This window comes from Corticium candelabrum, chromosome 13 (genome assembly GCF_963422355.1).
Source record: "Corticium candelabrum chromosome 13, ooCorCand1.1, whole genome shotgun sequence".
In the NCBI taxonomy this organism is placed as follows: domain Eukaryota; kingdom Metazoa; phylum Porifera; class Homoscleromorpha; order Homosclerophorida; family Plakinidae; genus Corticium; species Corticium candelabrum.
The window spans coordinates 5,974,232-5,997,063 of record NC_085097.1 but is presented as its reverse complement, the minus strand read 5'-3'; the positions used below and the strand labels follow the sequence as shown (position 1 = coordinate 5,997,063).

Here is a 22,832-nt window from a genome sequence, read left to right as displayed (position 1 = left end):
GCCTACAATGGGGACGTTGTGGTCTATGCTGGTCAGTTGCCCTAATGCAGTTCCTTGTGACAGCTGCACTGGTCCACCAGGTGCCATCAATTGCACTGGCACCACATCCTGATCCAAACTGATTAGTGAGTGGGCAATCATGACACCTGTCTTGCTAATGACAGTATTGTCTGGCTCTAACATTGCCACTCCCTCTTGACATACCTTGTTACCATACTCATCCACTATGTGAGCTTCTCCCAGCTGTCTGGTCATTGTGGGAATCTGCATGCTGTGGTTGAAAATCAGAAAACAATGATTGCTTTGTACTCCTGGTGTGGTCAAACTTCCAATTGCACCTCCTGGTAGTGTCAGCCTTCTTCGCCTCAAGTCAACAGTAATGTTGTGCTTCAAAAGAAAGTCTACACCAAGAATGGGTCCTGTAGCTATGTTGGCTACCAAAAATTTATGATGAGTCTTCCACTGACCAATTTCCACTTGCAAATCCATCTTGCCACAGACATGGATATCATTTCCATCCACTCCTTTCAGTGAATTGTGGCTATTCTCACCACTCCTAGATGAATCGTGGTTTCCCAGATAAAGCCTGCTGGGAACCAGAGATGCAGATGCACCAGTGTCTACCAGACACTGCGTCATCTGTCCTGCCACAATCGCCTGTACTGTGAGAGAGCATGATTGATCAGCTTCTCCACCAGTCAGAATACCCACAGTATTACTTTTCTGCGGTTCTTTGGTCAGGCTATTGGGGTTACTGTTGGTCTTCTTCCATACTTCCTTGTGGGTAGGTTTCCCAGCCGGCACTGGACAATCTCGTTTCCAATGCCCTGTACTACCACATCTGCAGCATCCTCCACTAATCTTTTGAGATCGGGACTGTTGCTTCCCAGTAGCTCCACCTTGAATGCGGTCTTCCAGTCGTTCCAGACGCGAGGTCAACGCTTCTAAAGAACGCACCATTGTTTGTGCTAATGATTCCTGATCAGCAGACTGTGCTCCTGTTGTGGCAGCTATCCTCCCTCGTCTTGTACCTTGCCTGTCCTCTTTGCGACGCTGCAAGAGACACAGCTCTCTAGCTTTGCTCACCGTTTCGTTAAGGCCCACTGGTGCTAAGACGTATAGCTGATCACTGATGACCTCCGGTAACCCGGCAATGAACCGGTCAATCAACTGCTGCCGACGCAACTCTGCGGATAACCCAGGCTGTGCTCTGTCTAGCAAACGTTCTAGATCACGTACAAACACATCAAGGTCCTCACCCGTCTCCAGAGTGCGACTATTGAGCTGCCGCGTTGCAAGGCGACGACGTTCTTCTGTACGCGGTTCATATGCTGTTTTCAGAGCGGCAATGAGGTGGTCGTACGTATCCGTTTGCTGTTGGGTCAGCCGTTCAAACACTGCAAAGGCTCGTCCTTGAAGCAGAGTAGGCAACCGTACGACCTTGTCGTGGGCGTCCCAGCGGTTAGCAGAACAGCAGAGATCAAAGCGACGCAACCAGGTAGATATGTCGCCATCAGCAAAAGGTTCTGGTAGGCACGGCTGACGATAGGCTTGAACCTGAGGTTGCTGTACAACTGGCTGATCGGCACCTTGCTGAGCCATGAACTCACTTCTGACACCAAAATGTAACGAGTATACGACTTGCAACAGTTGAAACCCAAAAGGCCACGATTCTATTGTGCCCGTACACTATATACTAGTCAGAAAGTAGGTGTGTCCATACGGCAAGAAACCACTAATTAGTATGACTGCGTTACTCTACACAGACAAGAGAGACGCCATTCCAATTTATTCAGAAACAACCTTACAGACCAGTGAAAGAAGTAGATATGTCATCTGTGAAAAGCCAAAAGAAGAAGACTGACAATGCGATTGCTACAACAAACCTCTCTTGCGCGTCTGTAATTGCGCGTCTGTTTGATTCTGGGTTGGTAGCAGTCTGGATCAGTTCATCAAACAGATCAACTGGTCTGCCAAAACTAAAGGGCCTACAAAGGGTCTTCCATTATCAGCTTGGTTTCTTTTAGGTCTTCTCGCGAAATCGCTGCTATTTGGCCGTTTCTTCTAGCGCTGCTTGTTCCTCCTACAACGACAGGTATTTGAAAGAAAGACACGTCTTTATCGCGCCCCGATCAGCTGAAACATCCAACAACTATACACAATGCCGATAGTAGTACAACAACGGGCAGAAAACGGCACCAGTTCGATCTCAACATGCGTAGTTGGACACCAAAATGGCAACTTCCGGCATTGTGACGTCACGTGAAAACGCTCTATAGAAGAGCAACTGAAAGTCTCTTTCCTTAGTTCCCGCGTTGGTTTGACAGAAACTATTGATACGTAACGCAACCATTGTTACACGAATTATCACTCAATAGGTAAAGACAGAACACCATCGCTCGCCAAACACAATGCTAACCGAGCATTTACTAGTTGTTAATTAATTAATTATGTAATAAATTTTTAATTAATGACTGTGACGTAAAGTCTTTGCCTGTAGTATATCATGTATAGAGTTACAATCTAGTTGGTGCCCAAAATACACACACGCACGCACACACACACACGCGCACGCACGCACACACACACACACACACACACACACACACACACACACACACACACACACACAATCTACAGTTGGTATCTATAAAATTTAGCAAGTTACACATCAACTCATACCCTGTGATATCTCATAGGTTGAAGTTCTAAATACTAGAACCCGTTGAGGTTACTCTGTAAAATTAATATGCAAATTTGCCACATTCTGGTATGCAGGTTTGTTTGCCTACTCACCCACGTGACCGGTCACGTCTTGTTGCTGTCGTCGTTCACAGTTCAATCCGTCATTTCCTGCTGCATCACTTGCACTACAAGTATGTCTACGTCATTGCAACAAAGTTAATAGTAGGAAGGAGGCAGAGTGAGGGACGAATAGATGAAATTGCGTCTTTTCGGTGTAGGCGACGCCTTCGTTGCTACTCAATCTCACGTTTGTTTGAATGTTGAGACGTCTCCACGGTTACTTTTGATTGAGATCAGTTTGCGCAGCGTATTTGTAGTTCTAGCCTTTGTGTTGCGTTCGATTCGTGTTCTGTTGGCTGCCGGGAATACCTCGGGATTATGGATATACGGGACTTTTGTTAGCATTGTTAGTTGAAATGAAATGTTTTAATTAATGAATGTGAGATTATTGGTAGAAGGATAGCATTGTTTGTCTCTAGACTTTGTCAACTCTATGTTTTCATCTAGACTTTTTGTTAACAGATGGATATCAAGAAAGAGATCAGAGGTAAGCATTGCAATATGGGAAATGATCATGTTTTAGTTAATGTTGAGAAATGGGCTGTTTGTGTGAGGATTGGGTGGGTGGGTGGGTGCATATATGTTTGATGTGTTGCATATAGAAACAGATTGTATTTGAGTGTAACAATGATTGTATTTTATAGATCTTGATGAGAAAGGATTGAAGCTTGTAAAAGAAGGACGTTATCTTGAAGCAATTAGAATTTATGAAGAAGCCAGGCAGATGGCAGAACAATATTTGGAAGTAACAGATGAAGTGAGACTGGCAGGTGAGGAATGTTGTTTTGATTGAAAATATTGCAGAAATTCTAAAGTCAGGGTTTGTGGTTCTGTTCTGTTGTTTAGTTCTTGGTAATCTGGGGGAGACATACATTGCTAATGGAGAATATATGAAAGCACAAGCAATTCTAGAAAATCTTTTATCAGTTATGAGAAAACTTCCTGAGACACATAATCTCTTACTAGCTGCCAGTGAGTTGTATTGTAATGTTTGTTTTATGTTTATGATTTTAGACTAAAATCCAGTTAATAGTGAATTGGGCTGCATGATACATGCAGCCTAGTCTACATCACTCAAAGTGATTAAATGATGCAGTGAAGTTTAGATGAACCTTTATCATGTATGATAACTAGATAATGATGGCAAGGATCATACGTGGAAATGACATCATGTGAGATCATTCCAATAGCATGCACCCTACATAGTTAGCTTTGCTGTCTGCCTTCCCATCTGCTTGTTTGTCCGTCTGTCTGTCTGCTGGCTTCACTTAATTGCCAATCATCATTAGGATTGAAAATGCATTTGCTAACCAAGTGACTCTTAATTACACTCGACATCTGAAAGTTTGTGATCAACTGACGTTTTTAAAGAGATGAATGCGTATCTAGTCAGTTGCATTTATTTGCACAGTAACTAGCTGAGCAGCCTGTTCTTCATGTGGGTAGATTATTACATAGAAAATAGTAGTGTAAGTATGTGTGGTGAAAACATGCAGATATTGAGCAAAGGCTTCCTATATATGCAATGTTTACATGATGTTTGCAATTCACACCAAACGTAGACCTATGGTCCATTTTCTCTCGGTAAGAACACGTCAACAAAACTCTGGGTTAGGTACTTGCTGCGTTTGGTGTCACCAACATGACAAATGAATGTGGAGTGAACGTCTTGAAAGGGGAAGCCGAGAGTCAGTGAAAGTCACTGTCTAGTATGTGTTGGTGTATGTCACATATGATGGAGTGTGTACTTGTATGTATATGGTATATTTACTGTGTGACTGACTTTTGTTTGTTTGTACTTACAGCCTTGTATTCTCTGGGGCAATGTTACTTACTTCAATCCAAGTATGTTGATGCCACATCATTACTGGAGGAGTGCTTGTTAATACGACAGAAACACCTTCCAGCTAATGATGTGAAGGTGGCCAAGAGTAAGTGTTGTGTGTGAGTAATTGTTGTATTTGAAAGATTTTCAACTTATTTGACAAGAGGATATGATGTTTCTCTTAGGACCAGTCTGTCTGTCTTTCTCTTGTGTCTCTCCCTGCTTGTGTATGTGTGAGAGTTTGTGAATTAGACCATACAAACTACATATATAGCTTTGCGTCAGCCTCTTCCTGAATTTAGGTGCCGGGCGGTACCTGTACACTTGTACGTGATATCTGTTTAATATTAACACATTGTTCTACTCATAATTTACACCATTGGATGTAGTCAGTTGGTTTCACCAGCTCACAGCTTTAATATGTTTAAAAGTGACTACACACTATAATACACATCAGAACTATGATGTTGGCAGCTACCAACTATGCACCAGCTGGACGTGTGACAATATGGTGGCTTGTGCATGCGCAGGTGTGTAGGGGAGGGGCATGCGAAAGGTTTGCGAGTGATGCAGTCGCTGACATGAAACTATATATGTACAGTTGCGGACATAATTATTGAAACATTTCCAGTTTGCATACACCTAGTAGGAAAAACTCATGCAATTTACGTTTGACACTAGGTTGATATATAAAAGCCAATTAAAACAAGCAGCACAAACGTCAAGCTAATATATTAATGTAGTGCGCAGCTGAAATCATAATTTTTCATCAGTCATGTCTCAGCTGGAAAATCGTATAGAGATCGCTGTGCTTCACACCATCTGAAGTAACAGAACTCCTTCCAGGCACTTTACGAACAACAATCTGGCGAACCATCAAGAAACTGGAAGACACGCAAACACTCAATCATTGCTCAAGAGCAGGTAGTCTGTTCGAAGTTGATGAAGCCGGTAGACATCAATTGTGTGCAATCGCTTTATCGGACCCGCCCCTACACTTCCGCATCACAAATCACAGAGAAAAAGAGAACGGAAGGCGTAGAAATCAGCGACAGAACAACCAGACGGTACCTGAACAGACTGGGGTTTCGCTGTTTGCTGCCTAAGAGAGTTCCTCTCTTAACGGAGGCACATTTCGCACGAAGATTGGAGTGGTGCTAAAGGCGGCACACTAACAGCTGGTCAAACACCTTTTTTGCGATGAGTTGACTCTCCAACTCTACTGCAACACAATTTGCGTTTGGGTCCCTGTAGACAGAGATGCTGTATTTGCAACTCCTAGGCATTGTCCTAAAGTCCATGTTTGGGGAGGCATCAGTGAACGTGAACTAGCAACACTCAAGCTCTTCACAACCAACATGGACTCCCACCTGTACACGTCAATCTTGGAAGAGTCCCTTATCACTGCTGCAGATGAACTCTACCCAGATGTTTGGCGTTTACAACATGACAACGCACCAACTCATTCATCTAGGCACGCTCGAGCTTTCCTTGCAAATCAGCAAATCGATGTACTTGACTGGCCCACCAATTCTCCCGACTCAAACCCAATAGAAAATTTGTGGAGCTGGATGAAACGGCAAATTGAGAAAAGACGTCCGTGAATGCAATACGAATTGGAAGAAGCAATATCAAACGTTTGGGAATCACTCACCGCTATTTGCTATGAAATAAAAAATTATTGTACTCACTATCCTAATCGATTAGATGAGTGCATTAGAAACGAAGGTGGTCGCACAAAACACTAAATATATGGTTGATACTTGAGATCTTACCTGCACAGTTCGCGTGCTAGGCTCGAGTGTCCAGCCGGTCATCTCCTTCCCTCCCGCGGCGGAGAAAGACCTAGGGTTAGGGTTAGGGTTATGTCCGCAACTGTAGTTTGTATAGCCTTACTGCATGAATTTACTTGAGCGTGTATTATATGTTGATCTCTTCAGTTTTAGTTTTGCTATCTGTCTTTGTTGACCATGATTTCTCTCTATTTTCTATTCGTCTGGTCTGTGTCAGTGTTTCAGACAAAGCACATGTAAAGTGAAAGGCAAAATTCTGTTCAAGTGGTGCATGATGGGCTACAAGAATACTGACATAATGATAATGTGTACGTAATAGACAAAAGGGACGTTGAATGCATTAGAGGTTGTGGTTTGTGTATCACTTAATTGTTACATCGTGTGCACTTGCTAGCTGGTAAAGTGATTGGTTGTCTGTCTGTCTGTTTGCATGTAAGTAGATAGGTTCGTTCATGTGTTTGTATGTTTGTTTGTCTCTGTCTGTTTGTCTGTTTAAGCGCTTCTCTGTTTGTCTGTCTATGTCTAGCTGTCACTTCAAAAATCGTGAGATCTTGAAATGTAGGTGTCATGTAAGTTGTAATCATCAACAAACTGAAGGAAATAGGAGGAAGAGTAGCTTTCTTGGTTAAGAGTGCTGGACATGGCACACAAGGTGTTCAACTTGTAGCTTATTACGAAACAAGTTTATTAAGCACACCTACTGTTGACTGCTGGTGTTATTGCGCATGCTTACAGTGTGCACATTTCTACAGCGACACAACAATGTCAGTGTGCAGGGTATGTGCTGTAGAAATCTCTTGTTTAATCAGTTATGATGGACAGACTGGAAGAGTGGTTGCATGTTGTGTGAGAAAGAACTCATCTCTCACTACTGCATTGAAATATATTAGACATTGATTGTTGTCTTGCAACTCAATTACCAAGAAAAGTTGTTGTGTCTTAATTCTCACCTTTATTCTTATTTTAGGTATGAGGATGCTTGGTGAATGTTTTATGGAACAAAAGAAACTGCCTGAAGCAGAAAGATTATTGAGACATTCACTTGAGATCATGAAATCTGCTCACACAGAAGATCATCCTGATCTTGCAACTGGTATGTGTTCATTCTCTGATACAATTGTAAGACGTCTCACTCTTCTTACTGAAACAACTCTACTCACCTCACGTTGATTCAATGTGTTGTCTATAATATTATCATTGTTTATCTTCTTCAGTTCTATTCACACTTTCTCAGTGTGTGCAACAACAAGGTAGAGTAAGTGAATCAATCAAGCTGATGACCGACTGTGTCAGGATGTCTAAATCAAGTCTCCATCATGAACATCCTGATGTGGCTATAGGTTAGTTTCTTGTCTTTCTTTTGACATCAACTTTATGTGAATTGTGAGCTTGACATGCTGATTATCATTTGCACATGTTGATACTGCAGTATAAATCAGTCATAATTGTCATGTGTTGGTTACGAGTTGTTGTTGTTCTCAGCTGTTGGTCAACTGGGAGTGTATTTAATGGGAGTAGGAAAGTTGGATGAGAGCGAACAATACTTGAGAGAATGTCTGGACATACACAGACATTCACTCCAAGAGAAACATCCTCATACAGCATTTCGTATGTCTAAATGTTCTATAATGTCAAATCAGCATGTGTGTGTATCAGTGTGTCTTGATTTGTACAGCATTGAAATATTTGGGAGAATGTCTTATGAAAAAAGGGAACAACAAAGAAGCAGAGAAACTTCTGTCTGAAGCTGTCGACATTGAAGCAGTTGGTCTCCACCAAAACCATCCTGAGAAAATCTCCAGTCAGAATTTCCTCATTTCTCTTTACCTGCATCTCTCACAGTTGCTGTTTTCTGTTTTCAGCATTGATTTTATGGTCAGAATGTTTGCTAAATATTACTGACTACAAACGTGCCCAGCCTGCTCTGTTTGCTGCTCTTCAAATCATCAATAGTAACCAGCAGCCGAGCAACAGCAGGCAGAGATCTGAAGGTCTGATATTTGAGGTGAAGGTTAATGTTGTGATTATTGAGTTTGTTGTGCAGTAATGCGTCTACTAAGGAGACTGAGCCCATTCCAACGGCCACAATCTGGCGAGACAATTATTGGTGAAGGGAAAGCAGAAGAAGTGGAACAGACAGATGGTGAGGACAATCATTGGCTTTGTAAAGATTGTGTTGAACTACTTGTATGTGTTAGAGAGAGGAAATAGACTTGAGAGAAAGTCATCGATTGAGGATGAGGTAGAGAATGATAGTAGACTTACAACAGTCATCATCTGTTTGCTTGTGTGTTTGTTTGATTGTTGCTTGTGTCGAGCAGTCAGTCTGTTTGTTGCTTTACGTACACTGATTTGTTTGTTTCTCTTTTCTCACTTTTGAATGTGTGTTGTGGTTTTTGTTTTTCTGTTATTTAATGAGTTGGTTGGGATATATTTGTCTACGTTTACTTTTGTGTTATTTATCAAGTTAGTAAATGATTTGAGTTTTGATAATTGTTGTCACTTGATTGAGTGTAATTTCTGTATTCTACTCTGATCTCTGTCTTCTGTGTAGGGTGACGATCATCCCGATCAATCTGCACCCACAATGGGTATGAGATGCTGCATACAATCCATTAAGCAACTCATCCCATGTTGTTTGTTTAGTAGAAAATGTTGACATTTCTGATCTGTGCCACCCATTGTGGGTGGGTGGTACATTGGAAGTGTTGCACGTTGGTAGCAGTGATGGCTTGTCATTCCACGAGACGATGGGCAGTGAGGGAGGAGAGCTGAGTGCTGGCAGTGTGAGCATTACTGTTCCAGCGGGTGTCGTTCAATCACCAACACAATTCTCCATTCATTCATTCATGCAAGATAAGTATATGCCTCTCGTCTCTGCTAGTGGCTACCAAGTGGTCAGTCCAGTTATTTTTCTTGGTCCCCATGACGTCTCATTCAGCAAGCCAATCAAAGTGTGTATCAACACCATAGCTGATGTGACTTCAGCAGGCGTGTCGTTCACTCTGATGAGATGTGAATCAAGACTCGATGAGACGAAGTGGAGATGGCGTGGTGTGGTAGTGTATTCTCCTGATACTCAGGAAGTGCAGTCACATATTCCATTTGATCCCAACAGCTGGTCAGTAGAGGTGACCAGTTTTAGTGGGTGGGTGTGGCTTGTTAGTTTTATTAAGAGCCCAACCATTTTATTCAGAAGGAAGATGGGATGTGTAGTTCTTGGTCGAAGTCTTTCTTCTTGCAAATGGTCATTGTCTGTGCATCTTTTCAATTCATATGAAGAAATTGGTCAGAAAATTATTCGTGACCATCAAGGACATGTATCATTGCCTGCTATCCAGCTCTGTCCAGTGACGGAAATTGTAGTTCGTAAGCAAGGTCATGTGGTCATGAAGCCTCAACTTGGTCCAGAATGGTCATTGTGTCGAGGTGATGTAGAAGTTCAGTATCCAACCAGACATCTGTGGAGACAATCATTTGATCACGATCATTGCTTTACATTTGAAGTTGAAGCAAATGGCCCTCATCCTGATAGTTTAGAATTTCCTGTTCGTGTTGAGTACATCAGACAAGGTGAAGTGGACTTCAGTCTCACATTGGAAGCAGTTCACAAACTGTCCAAATCAGCTGATTCATCAAATTCCAGTTTACCTCCTCACTCTCCTTCTCTTCCACATGAGGAACAGAAAACATTCTACTTCTGTAGTGAAGAGGGTCTACATTCCTCTGGCTTCACATCTTCATCAACAGCAACAAGGGATAGAACTTCATCACAAAGTTTGTTATTTACATTTGGATGAGTTTAGTTGGTTTCACAATTGTTTGTGTAATGACATGTAGGATCAATAATACAACAACCTGCCAATGTACACACTGTCAGTCAATGTGGTGTTGGCCCCAGTTATAGCAAAGTTCAAGTAAGAATGTTTTGTTAGTTGTAGTTAAGCCTCAGCATTTGCATGCACAGAGAGCTTTGTGGTAGTAACTAAGTTTGTGTGTGTGTGTGTGTGTGTGTGTGTGTGCGCGCACGCGCGCTCGGGCCCACCTGTGCGTGCACTGGCACTATAAGTGTATGTGGTTAATACATTTAGTACCAATTTATTTAATGGTATGGTAACTAGGCCAGGAAAGACTCGGACTACTGCTTCTTATTAACATTTCTGTTGTATCTTTGTGTCAGGAGAAAAGCTCATTGCTAGTTCGTCTTCCGGTTGGAAGTGAAGTTCCTTACACAGGATGTACTTTCCGGTACATAGATACTACAGGTCAGACAGTTGAAGAAGTTCCAGGAGAAAGGCTGGATAGTCGTACAATAGAAACTGTTACTCCTGGTAAGTTACATACGTTTGACATGATAGTCATGTGTTTACCTTGATCGTTGTATGTAGCTTGGCCACATGCTGATCGAGTGGAGATACACATATTTTCTTCAGATGGACAAACTCGTCTCGGATATTTTGTACACGTTTTCATTGACTCGTCTGCAGAGATGTTACCTCGTATTGTCAATGATTGTGAGGGTGACAGCAGCATGCTACCAGGAATAGTAGATCAAGGGACAGAGAAAGGTATGAATCTGCACTAAAATCTGTTTCATTGTTCTGTTGGTTGTTTCTGTAAAAGTTGGTGGTTGATTTCAGTTAAAACTGTGATGTCATTTTATGCATCATTTAAATGTATGTTAATGTGTTTATTACATTTTCTAGAACATTCTTCAGTCTCTGTTGTGAAGAGGAGGAGCTTGTCAAGTTACAGATCTGAAAAATTAGATTTACAAGCAATTGTGTCTGATGTACAGTTTCTTGAGGTAAATACAGTCATGAATTTAGCTGATTGGTGTGACTATAATTGAGTAAATAAATAAATATAAATATATAAATTAATGAATTAATAAATTTTAATTAATAAATATTTGGGTATTTTGTTTTATTGTCTCTCTTTGTTACAGGTTGGCATGGCTGTCAGAAGTCATTGGTATGAGATTGGTATTCGTCTTGGAGTCGACATAGAAGAGTTGTCTGATTGTCAAGAACGTTTCCCTTGTAACTTGGCTGCTCGCCTCGTGCATATCTTCTCACTGTGGAGAAAACGAGTGCACAAAGCAACTCTTGCAATACTCCTGGAAGCATGCAGACAAGCAGGTGTGGGTGCAGCAGCAGAGAAAGCAGTAAAGAAGGCACAAAATCAAAGTGAAATTGGATAGAATTACTAAGTTTGACATTTTCATTTATATTTGTTTTTATGATACGGGATTTTGCTAAAGTCACGTGATAATGCGCAAGCGTACACTCCAAAGGGGTTTGCTCTTCCGGCATAAAAATGGTTGACATTGTATCATACACAGTTTTCTGATTCTCACATTAGGAGATGTATAGTATATTATGTTAGACATTACAACAAGCACACAATTATGAAGATAGTTTAGTGTAAAATTCCCGTATATCCGGGATTTTAATTTCAAGTGACATTGTACTTTGTAACGGTGAGAAACGTGGACGAAGAGTCAATTCAGGTGATGTAGTTGTTTGCGTATCGCATGCCTATCGCTCGCGTATCGCATTGCCTCTTCACATCGCGTTGCTCCGCCTGAACGCGACCTTTCCAGCATGTTGCATGACCCGCTATTGCGCTCTACACGCTTTTCCTGATCCTTCACAAACGTAAATGACAAGTAAATATCAAGCCAGCCACAATTGCCTTCCTGACTGTTACTGGGACCCCATTCGGTTACCTCATATTTTGGACTTACGGAGCGGCGCTTCGAACTGGTCAAAACGTAAGCGGAAAGTGCGTCGTAAAGTAAAACTCGGTGCTGTTCGTGCGTGGAGATAACAAGATGGTCGAGAAAGTGACGCAGGAAGTCGCTGGGATGAGGTCACGTGACATTGAATGGTTGCTATGGTGGAGACGGAAAGGAAATCGCACAGATTCGGTCAAGAACGAACTACCGAGTAGGACGTGATGAGACGTTGATGGCAATCAGTGGTTTGTCAGTTTGGAAATTTGCTGATTTGACGATAATTGGGGTTCAAGTAGCGCGCGTTAAGAACAAGACTTTTCTTGTTTTGTGCGTAACGGAAGGCGGAATGTGTGGATGGTGGCAACTCAGTTGTTACATGCGTGTGTCGTCGTATTCAGAGACACGTCGTCAATCTCGTGAAGGAAGTAAAGGCTGTGATTGATATCAACGACTGACTGTGTTTGTTGACAAATTAATTAATTTGTTCTTGCTGTGCTGATTCGAACGTTTGGAGCGGCAATCATACTCACTCGGTACAATCGACTTTTGTGTGTCATTTCATTGCAGGTATGTGTAATCGGTCTCGTCTGGATTGTGTTTGTTTGTCATATTGTATAACAAGGATGGTACATTTTCTGTTCTATACCAACCATGCTAGGTCACCTCATCGTCTCATGCAAAACTTATAAACGAGAAATCTGCTTGTAAATATATTGAAAAATGGATGGACAAACAGTGGACACACAGATGGACACACAGATGGACAGACACATAGACAAACAATTGACAGACAGACAAACAATGGACAGACACACAGACAGACAAACAATGGGCAGACACACAGACAAACAATTGACAGACAGATAGACAAACAATTGACAGACAGACAAACAAACTATTGACAGACAGATGGACAAACAATTGACAGACAGACAAACGAACTATTGACAGATAGATGGACAAACAATTGACAGACACACAGACAAGCAATTGACAAACAGATGGACAAACAATTAACAGACACAGGCAAGCAATGGACAGACACACAGACAAACAATTGACAGACAGATGGACAAACAATTTACAGACAGATGGACAAACAATTAACAGAGACAGGCAAGCAATGGACAGACACACAGACAAACAATTGACAGATAGATGGACAAACAGTTGACAGACACACAGACAAACAATTAACAGACACAGGCAAGCAATGGACAGACAGACAAACAAACAATGGACAGACACACAGACAAAATTGACAGACACACAGACAAACAATTGACAGACAGATGGACAAACAATTGACAGATACACAGACAAACAATGGACAGACACACAGACAAAATTGACAGACAGATGGACAAACAATTAACAGACACAGGCAAGCAATGGACAGACAGACAAACAAACAATGGACAGATAAGCAGATGACAAATGTATCATGTATGGTGTACATCTTCTGTACTATACACCACCTCGTCACATACGAAATTTATAAACGTGGAATCTGCTTGTAAAATAGATGCTCATGTGTGAACTTGCATGGAGTAGATTGGGTGCATGAAACTCGACGATATTGGCTACTTATAATTAGTACTATCTGCCACACCCACGCACTTTGCATCTTAACTCCTTCAAGTCTCTGTTTGTCTGTCGTGTCCTTTTTGTGGTGTGAAACACGAAGTTATGTGACGTTGATGAGTTTGCTTGTTGGACGTGTTTCGTTTGTGTTGCAGGGTTGAGGCTATCGAATGGCTACGAAAGGAGACGATTGTTATTTCTATTATAATGCTGAATGTCTGAAGGTACGGTTGGTATAGTCACCAATCATGTTAATTATTTATTTATTATTTATTTATTATTTATTAATATTTATTAAAATAAATTAATTTTTATCTAAATTATTTATTTATTATTTATTTATTATTTATTAATATTTATTAAAATAAATTAATTTTTATCTAAATTATTTATTTATTATCTATTAATATTTATTAATATAAATTAATTTTTATGTAAATTATGTATTTACTATTAATTAATTAATTAATTTTTATTTATTTATTATTTATTTATTATTTATTAGTATAAATTAATTTTTATCTACATTATTTATTTATTCATTATTAGTTAATTATTTATTTATTTATGTGAATTAATTATAGGCAAATTTATTATTATTTTGTTTTTATTTTGTTATTTCTATCAATATCAATAAATTATTAATAAATAATAAATAAATAATTTGCATACAATTAATTATTTTTAATAAATATGCAAATTATTTATTATTTATTATTAATTTATTTATATAAATTAAATTTATCCAAATCATTTATTTATTATAGATTAATTAATTAATTTTTATTTATTTTTGTACGTCTTGACTGTCGTCTCTATTCCAGGGTGACCAATGCCCTTTCCGTCACAGTCAAGCTGCACTCGGTAACGACACTGTTTGCAAGTTGTGGCTACAAGGATCATGCTTTCGATCAGCATGTCCATTCAGACATATGCATATCACTGTGAGTGGTGACACTTATGTCTATTTCTCACATTCTTGTGAGAATGTCGAATGTTTAGCCGTTGAAGAGTGAGTTGTCGTGTTACTTTGAGACTCAACCGAGTGGCTGCCTCAAGCCCAACTGTCCTTTCAAGCATTTCAAGCCGAGAAATGTGAGCACACTGGGAACGAGCTCAATGCCGGTGATGTCAACGACACAGCCAGTTGGTATGACGTGTGGATGGGGAGAGTTTAGGGGATAGCAGCATGTACAGACAAGTGGGCAAATGGTTGGACTTGATAAACAGACAGAGGGAAAGAGACGGATGATGGGAAGTTGATTGGATGGAAGGGCAGATGTGTAGACAGATGGAGAATCAAAGTGATGTTTGGATGGATAGACATTGGCAAGACAGACAAACAGACGGAGAGATGGACAGACGGATAGATAGACAATGGACAGGCAGAGAGATGGACATACAAACAAACAGAGAATGGACAGACAAGTAGACAAACAGACGAGCAGACAGACAAGTAGACAGACACACACAGACAGAGAGATGGACATACAAATAGACAGACAAGTAGACAAACAGATGGACAGACAGCCAGCCAATGGATAGACAAGTAACCAAACAGACAGAAAGATGGACAGGCAGAGAGATAAACATACAAACAGACAGAGAATGGACAGACAAGTAGACAAACAGATGGACAGACAGACAAACACAATGGACAGACAAACAGACAGACAAGTAGACAAACAGATGGACAGACAGACACACAGGCAGAGAGATGGACATACAAACAGACAGACAATGGACAGACAAGTAGACAAACAGACAGACAGACAATGGACAGACAAGTAGACAAACAGACAGAAAGATGGACAGATAGACAGACACACACAGATGGACAAAATGGACAGACAGACAGACAGACAAGTGGACAAACAGACAGAAAGATAGATAAACAATGAACAGACAAGTAGACAAACAGATGGACAGACAGACAGACAGTTGGGTGGCTGACAGATTCATGGACGGAAGAAAAACACACTAATTGTGAACAATCACTCCACAGTGAAGATCTACATTTTGTATTTTGTTTGTTTTTCAGTTGCTGTCAGACCGTCTGTTCGCGGTTCTACCAACTTGGTTCAAGCACAGGACACGGGGACGCCAAATTTCCGTGAGAATCACTCTTGTGTGTTGCTTGGCTAAACGTCTATAATGAGAACTCGTCTCTTGTGTCAGTTGGAGCTGTGAAGGAAGGGATGACGTCTCTATCAGCCCAGCCAGACAATAAAGGAACATCAAATTTGACTGTTAGTGGGCAGATAGTCACACCAACAAAACCGATAGGTGAGTGTGAGTGTGTGTGTGTGTGTGTGTGTGTGTGTGTGTGTGTGTGTGTGTGTGTCTGTGTCTGTGTCTGTGTTTGTGTCTGTCTGTGTCTGTGTTTGTGTCTGTCTGTGTATCTGTGTGTGTGTGTGTGTGTGTGTGTGTGTGTGTGTGTGTGTGTGTGTGTGTGTGTGTGTGTGTGTGTGTGTGTGTGTGTGTGTGTGTGTGTGTGTGTGTATCTGTCTGTGTCTGTCTGTCTGTGTGTGTTTGTGTGTGTGTTTTGATCGTGTGGGAATTGTGTTGATTGTCTAGATTCTTTCTCATTTGAATTGTCAAAGTTGACTCCCAGTAATCCAATGCCTTTTGCTGTTCAACAACCGATAACGACTTCAACTGCTGTGAGTGTGAAATCGGTGAATGAAGTCAAGGAGGGACTGGGAGGTGTGACAGCCGATGGAGATCAACAGCAACGAGGAGTGGAGAAAGTGAAGGATGAGAAGTCGGCTGTTGTGGAGGACAAAGCTGCAGCATTGGGTACAGATTGTAGTGACTGGATTGTGTAGCACGTGTTTGCTGATAGAGTGACGGATAAGCAGACAAACGGACAGACTGACACTGTCACAGACAGAGAGATGGACAGGCACACAGACAGACAGACAGATGGAGGGACAGACAGAGAGATGGACAGACAGACAGATGGACAGACAGACAGATGAAGGGACAGGCACATAGACAGACAGACAGACAGACACACAGACAGACAGACACACAGACAGACAGACACACAGACAGACACACAGAGAGACAGACACACAGATAGACAGACAGAGAGACAGACAGACACACAGATGGCAGACTCATACAGACAGATGGACAGACTAATATACACAGATGGACAGATGAAGGGACAGGCACATAGACAGACAGACACACAGACAGACAGACACACAGACAGACAGACACACAGATAGACACACAGACAGACACACAGATGGACAGACAGAGAGACAGACAGACACACAGATGGACAGACTCATACAGACAGACGGACAGACTAATATACACAGATGGACAGACACACAGACAGACAAATGGGCAGACTCATATACAGACGGATGGACAGACAAATGGACAAACACAGAGACAGATGGACAGACTCATACAGACAGAGAGACAGACGGACAGACTCATATACACAGATGGACAGACACACAGACAGACAAATGGGCAGACTCATATACAGACAGATGGACAGACAAATGGACAAACACAGACGGACAGATGGACAGACAGAGACACACAAATGGACAGACTCATACAGACAGATCGATAGACAGAGAGAGACACAAACGGACAGACTCATGCAGACAGATGGACAGACTCATATACACAGATGGACATACACACAGACAGACAAATGGGCAGACTCATATACAGACAGATGGACAGACACAGACAGACAGATGGACAGACAGACAAATGGACAGATAGACAGACACACAGAGAGACAGATGGACAGACACAGAGACACAGACACACAGACGGACAGACTCATACAGACAGATGGACAGACTCATATACACAGATGGACAGACACATGGACAGACTCATACAGACAGATGGACAGACAGACAGACAGACGGACAGACTCATATACACGGATGGACAGACAGAGAGACAGATAGACGCACAGACGGACAAACTCATACAGACTGATGGACAGAAACACAGACAGACAATTGGTAGACTCATACAGACATGGACAGACAAATGGACAAACACAGACAGACAGATGGACAGACTCAGACAGACAGGTTGTCAGACAAACAGACGGATGGACAGACAAATAGCTAAATGCGCAGATACAGACAAATGAACGAAGACCACATATTGAGCTGGACTCTCTCTCTCTCCACTAGCTGCCAAGAAGAAAGCTCGTGCCGAGAGGTTTGGGCTCAAGACTCTCCCACACCCACAACGCAACATCTCACCAACCACTTCCATTCCAACTATACCAGTCAAGCCTCTCACATCGTCGACTACCGCTGCTCTCACCTCAACACATCAACATGTTACCAATACAACAAAAGCCGTACAAACCACCAAACAGTCGAAACGAACAGCCGGAAGCACGAAATTGGAAAACAAGGACGCGACGTCGACAGCAGAGAGCGAAAAGTCCAAGCCTGGCATACAGCAAATCGTGTGGGATTTAGATGGAAAGAAGAAAGACACGCTGCCAATCAAGAGCCCAACAATCAACAAACCAAAGACGGACGTCCAGAAACCCGAGAGTCACAACAACAGCATCGACATCAGTAGCAGTGATAGAGACACGAATCGAAGTGAAAATCCTAGTTCGTCGTCTGTGAATGATAAACGGAAGCTGCAGGAGATCAAATGGGATTTAGGAGACGTAAAACGTGTTGGGGTGTTGTCTGTGGGGACATTGCCTGTTAGGATGAAACGAAGAGCGTCCGAAGGTGGAGCAACAAACGAGAGCAATCGGCAAAACGTTGACAGCAGCGGTGGTGGCAACGACGAGGGACAGAAAGGACAGACTGGAGGAGCATCAGGAGCATCAGTGATGAAGATCAGACTGACAGCAAAGGTGACATAGTGGATGCTGTTTGTCTTTGTCCTTTGAGCTTCCGTCTCTCTGTCTTTGTCCCTCGAGCTTCATGTCACACACACACACACACACACACACACACACACACACACACACACACACACACACACACACACACACCAGTTACTGAGTAGACGTCGTTGGTCATCTGTCTGTGTTCATCCTGCTAACGTCCTTCCCACTTGATTGCACGTCTTCCATCCCTTCCAGTTCTTTCATTCACATCCCTTCTGTATTCCTCAGGCATCTTCTACAGTACGAAACATCGTAGTCAAGAGTTTCGAAGAAATCATGCGTGAGAAACGCCAGAAGAAGCTCGCAGCCGATTCCTCAACAACCGACCGTACGCCACACCTCAACTACACACGATAACATCCCATTGACATCATAATTGTATTATCCTCATAGATACGTCTGCACCCTTCAAGTCAGGCATGAAAAAGAGGCGAAAGTCAAGACAACAGGAAGCGACATCAAGCGACACGAAGAAGCCAAAGACGAGTGAAAACAACGAAAGCGTTTTTTCATCGATTCCAGACGCCTCAACGTCGGAACGAATCGAGAGCATCGCGACTGACGACATGCAAGTAACCTCGTCAGTGGAGATCACAGAAGACGAGGTGATGGAATCGAAGCGTGAAGATTCAAGTATCGACGTCGTGATTGACACCAAACAAGAGAAACCAATTGAAGAGAGAGAAGGTCCGTTATTGGACGAGGATAGAGGAAAAACGGAGGCTTTGGTTGAGCACCCAGAAGTAACAGTCGAGAAGGAAAAGATTTCGACAACCGCAGGGCAGCGAGTCTTACTCAGAAGGTATGAAGCGCATCGTGCAAATAGAATGATTGTGCTACTCGGTACTTGAGTAGAATGGACTGTGCCAGTTTTGTGCTGTCCGTCGAATGTGTCTCTGTAAATGAATGTGCTGGGTCTAGGTTGAGAGCGGCTGGAGTGGGTTGGCTCGGCTTGTTCAGTGTGAACGAGCTTGTGAGTGCGAGAACATTCGTTTTTAGTTTGTGTCTGTCTAACAATTTGTCTGTCTCTGTCTGTCCATCTGTCTGTATGTGTGTCCATCCATGTGTCTGTCCATTTGTGCCCATCTGTCTGTATACAAGTCTGTCCATCTGTCTGTCTGTGTGTCCATCCATGTGTCTGTCCATCTGTGCCCATCTGTCTGTATGAGTCTGTCCATCTGTCTGCATGAGTCTGTCTATATGTCTGTCCGTCTCTGTCCATCTGTCTGCATGAGTCTGTCTACATGTCTGTCTGTCTCTGCCCATCTGTCTGCCTGTGTGTCTGTCCATCTGTCTGTATGAGTCTGTCCATATGTCTGTCTGTGTGTCCATTTGTGCCTATCTGTCTGTATATGAGTCTGTCTATCTGTCTGCCTGTGTGTCTGTCCATCTGCCTGTGTCTCTGTCCATCTGTGCCCATCTGTCTGTATATGAGTCTGTCCATCTGTCTGTATGAGTCTGTCCACCTGTTTGTCTGTCCATCTGTGCACAGCTGATGTATTCCTGAATCTGTCATAGTTGGATGAAACCGTCCAAACTTGGCAGCAATCATCACAAACAGTAAAGTTGCTCGTTTCCTAGACTGACGGCAGTTACAAAGAATGACTTTCTTGTGCTCCAGCTACCATCTCTCGAGAGGCGGAGCACACGAAACCAATTGCTCTGGCGTCCAAGTGTTTCATTACATGTATGGTCACGTGACAATAAACACCTACCCGGATTGCTCCTAAACCAGCAGTGTAAACGTGTGCTGCCTCATTCAACAATCCACACTCTGCTGGATACCCACACAGACTGGCCTGTCTGTGTGTCTATCCATCTGTCTGTTTGTGCATCTGTCCTTATGTCCATCTGTCTGTCTGTCTGTCTGTGTGTGTGTGTGTGTGTGTGTGTGTGTGTGTGTGTGTGTGTGTGTGTGTGTGTGTCCATTTGTCTTGTCAGTGTACAAACGTATTATACCAAGTCCCCACCCCAAAGGCTTATATGCCCAAGTCCCCTACCCAGGGGTTGACTTGCCCAAGCCCCCTACCCAAGAGTTAACCTGCCCTAACTTAATTATTTAACCAATTAATATTAACCACCCGCATGTTTAACAACCAATAATAATCAAGTCACATGACCCATGGTGTTCATTCTCTTATTCCTTGTTTCAGGATCAGCCACAAGGCGAAGGACGATTCGCTCCTTGATGCCGAACTCGAGGAAATGTTAGGCGAACTGTCGAGCAGCGACATCGAAGACTCGACGGACGGACCGAAGGACGACGACGATCTCATATTAGACATTGAAGAGCTTGTGAATAGTTGATAACAATGAAGCAGTAGATTTGATTGTATGATGTTGTTGTGTTACATTCTTGAGCTCGTTATCGTGAAATCGTAAGTATTGATGTGAGTTTGCGCATGCGTAATTGAATCACGTGAGAAACTAGCCCTACCCACGTGGTTTGTTACACAACGTATGTCAATGGCAAGACATTGATTGTGTTAAGAATATAAATAAATAAAACAGGAAAGTGACATGGAAATGTGAGGTGGTATTTTCTTGGGTTCTTTTCCACGAGGAGACGGAATTTTTGTGTGAGGAAGTCGCCATGAAGTTGAACAATCAAGGAGCTGTGGCAAATTACCTCTCGGCCATCACTACATCTGACAAACAGACAAACAGACAGACAGACACACACACACACACACACACACACACAGATGGACAAACAGACAGACAAATAGACAGATAAATAGACAGACAAACAAACAAACAGACAGACAAACAAACAAACACACTAAACAGACAAACAAACTATCAACAAACAGGCCAATAGAAGCATAAACACAAACAGACAGACAGACAAAAGACAACAGGGTGCCATTACATCACATGACAGCGAGTCTATTAGACTGCGATCACATGACAAGGGAGTTCCATTAGATCACGCGACATGAATGCCACTAGATCACGTGACATGGTTTCCATTAGATCACGTGACATGGACGCCACTGAATCACGTGACTGTTTCCGTTAGAACACTTGCTGCACCAAAATCAGGTCACGTGACATGGATGCACACTAGATCACGTGACATGTTCCCATCTCTGGTTTTTTAACATCGAAAAACTTTCCAAGAGTCTTCAAAGCCTCTCCCTTCTCTAAAAGTCTCAATCCTGACCATACAGAGCGACTGTTCCAAACACATTTCTTGCAGCTATTTGTGCATATCGAGGCAACACGTTGACGTCACAAGGACGGACACACAGAGATGTAGACGTTTTCATAAAATTTCGTTAAGAATTAACTAAAAGTTGGACAAGATGCCTGGCAAGTCACGACTTACAATAGAATTTCATTGAGAAAAAATAGTAAACAAACACTGTCCTAAACGGCTCAACTAGGAACTCACAATACAAACGCTTGCAACTCACCTTATCGTCTCTACCAACACACAATGAGGCAGCAGAGACTGTCAAACTGACGAACCACAAATTTATTGTCCAGGAGGAGCCCCAATGGTTACTCGTCTGGTTCGAGTGCGTGCGGTCTTTTCAACTTTGTCCATCAAGTCTTCAACGTCACTTGAGTCTGGGCTGCCTCTGCCTATGCTACTCGATTCGTCTGATGATCGTAGTGACTCTGTTGTTATGAATTCTTGGAGTGGAGGGGCGACGTTGCCGGCTAGTTTTCGTTTTGTGTGTCGTCCGCGTGAGAATGGGTGTAAGGATGGGTGTGATGATGAGTCTTCGGTTATTGGTTGGAGAGTGGGTGTCGGTGAGTGGAATATGTGTTCTTGTATCCGCTCCACGATACGCTTGAACCGCCGAGAAGAACCTGTACAATCAATTGGTCAAGAACAAAGCACATAGACAGACACACAACACACGCAACAGACAGATGAACAGAGAGACATACACACAAACACACAGACAGACAGACAGACAGAGACCCGGATGTGGATGTGGACGACTGCAATTTCTTGCTCTCCCGATGTCTCAAAAAGAATACTGTCCATTTGCGTCGTGCCGTGTTTCTGGGACACTTCAACGTTTGTTATGTCATATTCGTTCGACTCATGGCGAGGAAGAGCTTCCGGCCGACTTCGTTAGCCGTTTGAATCTTTCACAGTGCGTTTGCTGCAAGAAATGGTTCCAGAAGCTAGCTCAGCATTCTCAGCAATGTAAG

The 22,832-nt window shown here is 42.5% G+C and overlaps 4 protein-coding genes across 4 annotated transcripts in view; 3 read left to right on the top strand and 1 right to left on the bottom strand.

The window, feature by feature from the left end:
* Nucleotides 1-2,818: 2,818 nt before the first annotated feature.
* On the top strand, nucleotides 2,819-4,790 carry LOC134189304 (uncharacterized). The gene is made up of 5 exons (XM_062657537.1): nucleotides 2,819-2,876; nucleotides 3,253-3,292; nucleotides 3,450-3,575; nucleotides 3,652-3,777; nucleotides 4,611-4,790. The coding sequence occupies exons 2-5, from the start codon at nucleotides 3,268-3,270 to the stop codon at nucleotides 4,751-4,753; spliced, it is 420 nt and encodes a 139-aa protein (XP_062513521.1). The 5' UTR covers nucleotides 2,819-2,876; nucleotides 3,253-3,267; the 3' UTR covers nucleotides 4,754-4,790.
* A 2,932-nt stretch (nucleotides 4,791-7,722) lies between these two features.
* LOC134188462 (uncharacterized) lies at nucleotides 7,723-12,683 on the top strand. Its single transcript, XM_062656628.1, has 13 exons — nucleotides 7,723-8,031; nucleotides 8,099-8,224; nucleotides 8,286-8,414; nucleotides 8,468-8,566; nucleotides 8,622-8,665; nucleotides 8,978-9,014; nucleotides 9,073-10,200; nucleotides 10,264-10,340; nucleotides 10,604-10,754; nucleotides 10,812-10,991; nucleotides 11,130-11,230; nucleotides 11,372-11,935; nucleotides 12,562-12,683. The coding sequence occupies exons 1-12, from the start codon at nucleotides 7,932-7,934 to the stop codon at nucleotides 11,624-11,626; spliced, it is 2,427 nt and encodes an 808-aa protein (XP_062512612.1). The 5' UTR covers nucleotides 7,723-7,931; the 3' UTR covers nucleotides 11,627-11,935; nucleotides 12,562-12,683.
* LOC134188463 (zinc finger CCCH domain-containing protein 11A-like) lies at nucleotides 12,220-21,019 on the top strand. The gene is made up of 11 exons (XM_062656629.1): nucleotides 12,220-12,730; nucleotides 13,903-13,971; nucleotides 14,572-14,691; nucleotides 14,750-14,897; nucleotides 15,789-15,860; nucleotides 15,926-16,033; nucleotides 16,325-16,546; nucleotides 17,932-18,623; nucleotides 18,888-18,987; nucleotides 19,053-19,461; nucleotides 20,813-21,019. The coding sequence occupies exons 2-11, from the start codon at nucleotides 13,918-13,920 to the stop codon at nucleotides 20,964-20,966; spliced, it is 2,079 nt and encodes a 692-aa protein (XP_062512613.1). The 5' UTR covers nucleotides 12,220-12,730; nucleotides 13,903-13,917; the 3' UTR covers nucleotides 20,967-21,019.
* Nucleotides 21,020-21,918: 899 nt separating this feature from the next.
* Nucleotides 21,919-22,832, bottom strand: part of LOC134188948 (serine/threonine-protein kinase BRSK2-like) — a 29,557-nt gene continuing 28,643 nt past the window's right edge. Inside the window, exon 21 of the mRNA XM_062657162.1 lies at nucleotides 21,919-22,481. Within this exon, the coding sequence (XP_062513146.1) occupies nucleotides 22,141-22,481 (341 nt within the window). The 3' untranslated portion in view covers nucleotides 21,919-22,140. The remainder of the gene's footprint in view (nucleotides 22,482-22,832) is intronic.

What these genes read in the sequence shown, in the direction of transcription:
- LOC134189304 (XM_062657537.1), top strand. Translation starts at nt 3,268, where the DNA reads ATGGATATCAAGAAAGAGATCAGAG. An exon ending in TATCAAGAAAGAGATCAGAG is followed by an intron (nt 3,293 to 3,449) that starts GTAAGCATTGCA and finishes TGTATTTTATAG; the next exon opens with ATCTTGATGAGAAAGGATTG. An exon ending in AGATGAAGTGAGACTGGCAG is followed by an intron (nt 3,576 to 3,651) that starts GTGAGGAATGTT and finishes TCTGTTGTTTAG; the next exon opens with TTCTTGGTAATCTGGGGGAG.
- LOC134188462 (XM_062656628.1), top strand. Translation starts at nt 7,932, where the DNA reads ATGGGAGTAGGAAAGTTGGATGAGAGCGAACAATACTTGAGAGAATGT. An exon ending in AATAGAAACTGTTACTCCTG is followed by an intron (nt 10,755 to 10,811) that starts GTAAGTTACATA and finishes CGTTGTATGTAG; the next exon opens with CTTGGCCACATGCTGATCGA. An exon ending in CTGATGTACAGTTTCTTGAG is followed by an intron (nt 11,231 to 11,371) that starts GTAAATACAGTC and finishes TCTTTGTTACAG; the next exon opens with GTTGGCATGGCTGTCAGAAG.
- LOC134188463 (XM_062656629.1), top strand. Translation starts at nt 13,918, where the DNA reads ATGGCTACGAAAGGAGACGATTGTTATTTCTATTATAATGCTGAATGT. An exon ending in ATAATGCTGAATGTCTGAAG is followed by an intron (nt 13,972 to 14,571) that starts GTACGGTTGGTA and finishes TCTCTATTCCAG; the next exon opens with GGTGACCAATGCCCTTTCCG. An exon ending in TCAGACATATGCATATCACT is followed by an intron (nt 14,692 to 14,749) that starts GTGAGTGGTGAC and finishes TCGAATGTTTAG; the next exon opens with CCGTTGAAGAGTGAGTTGTC.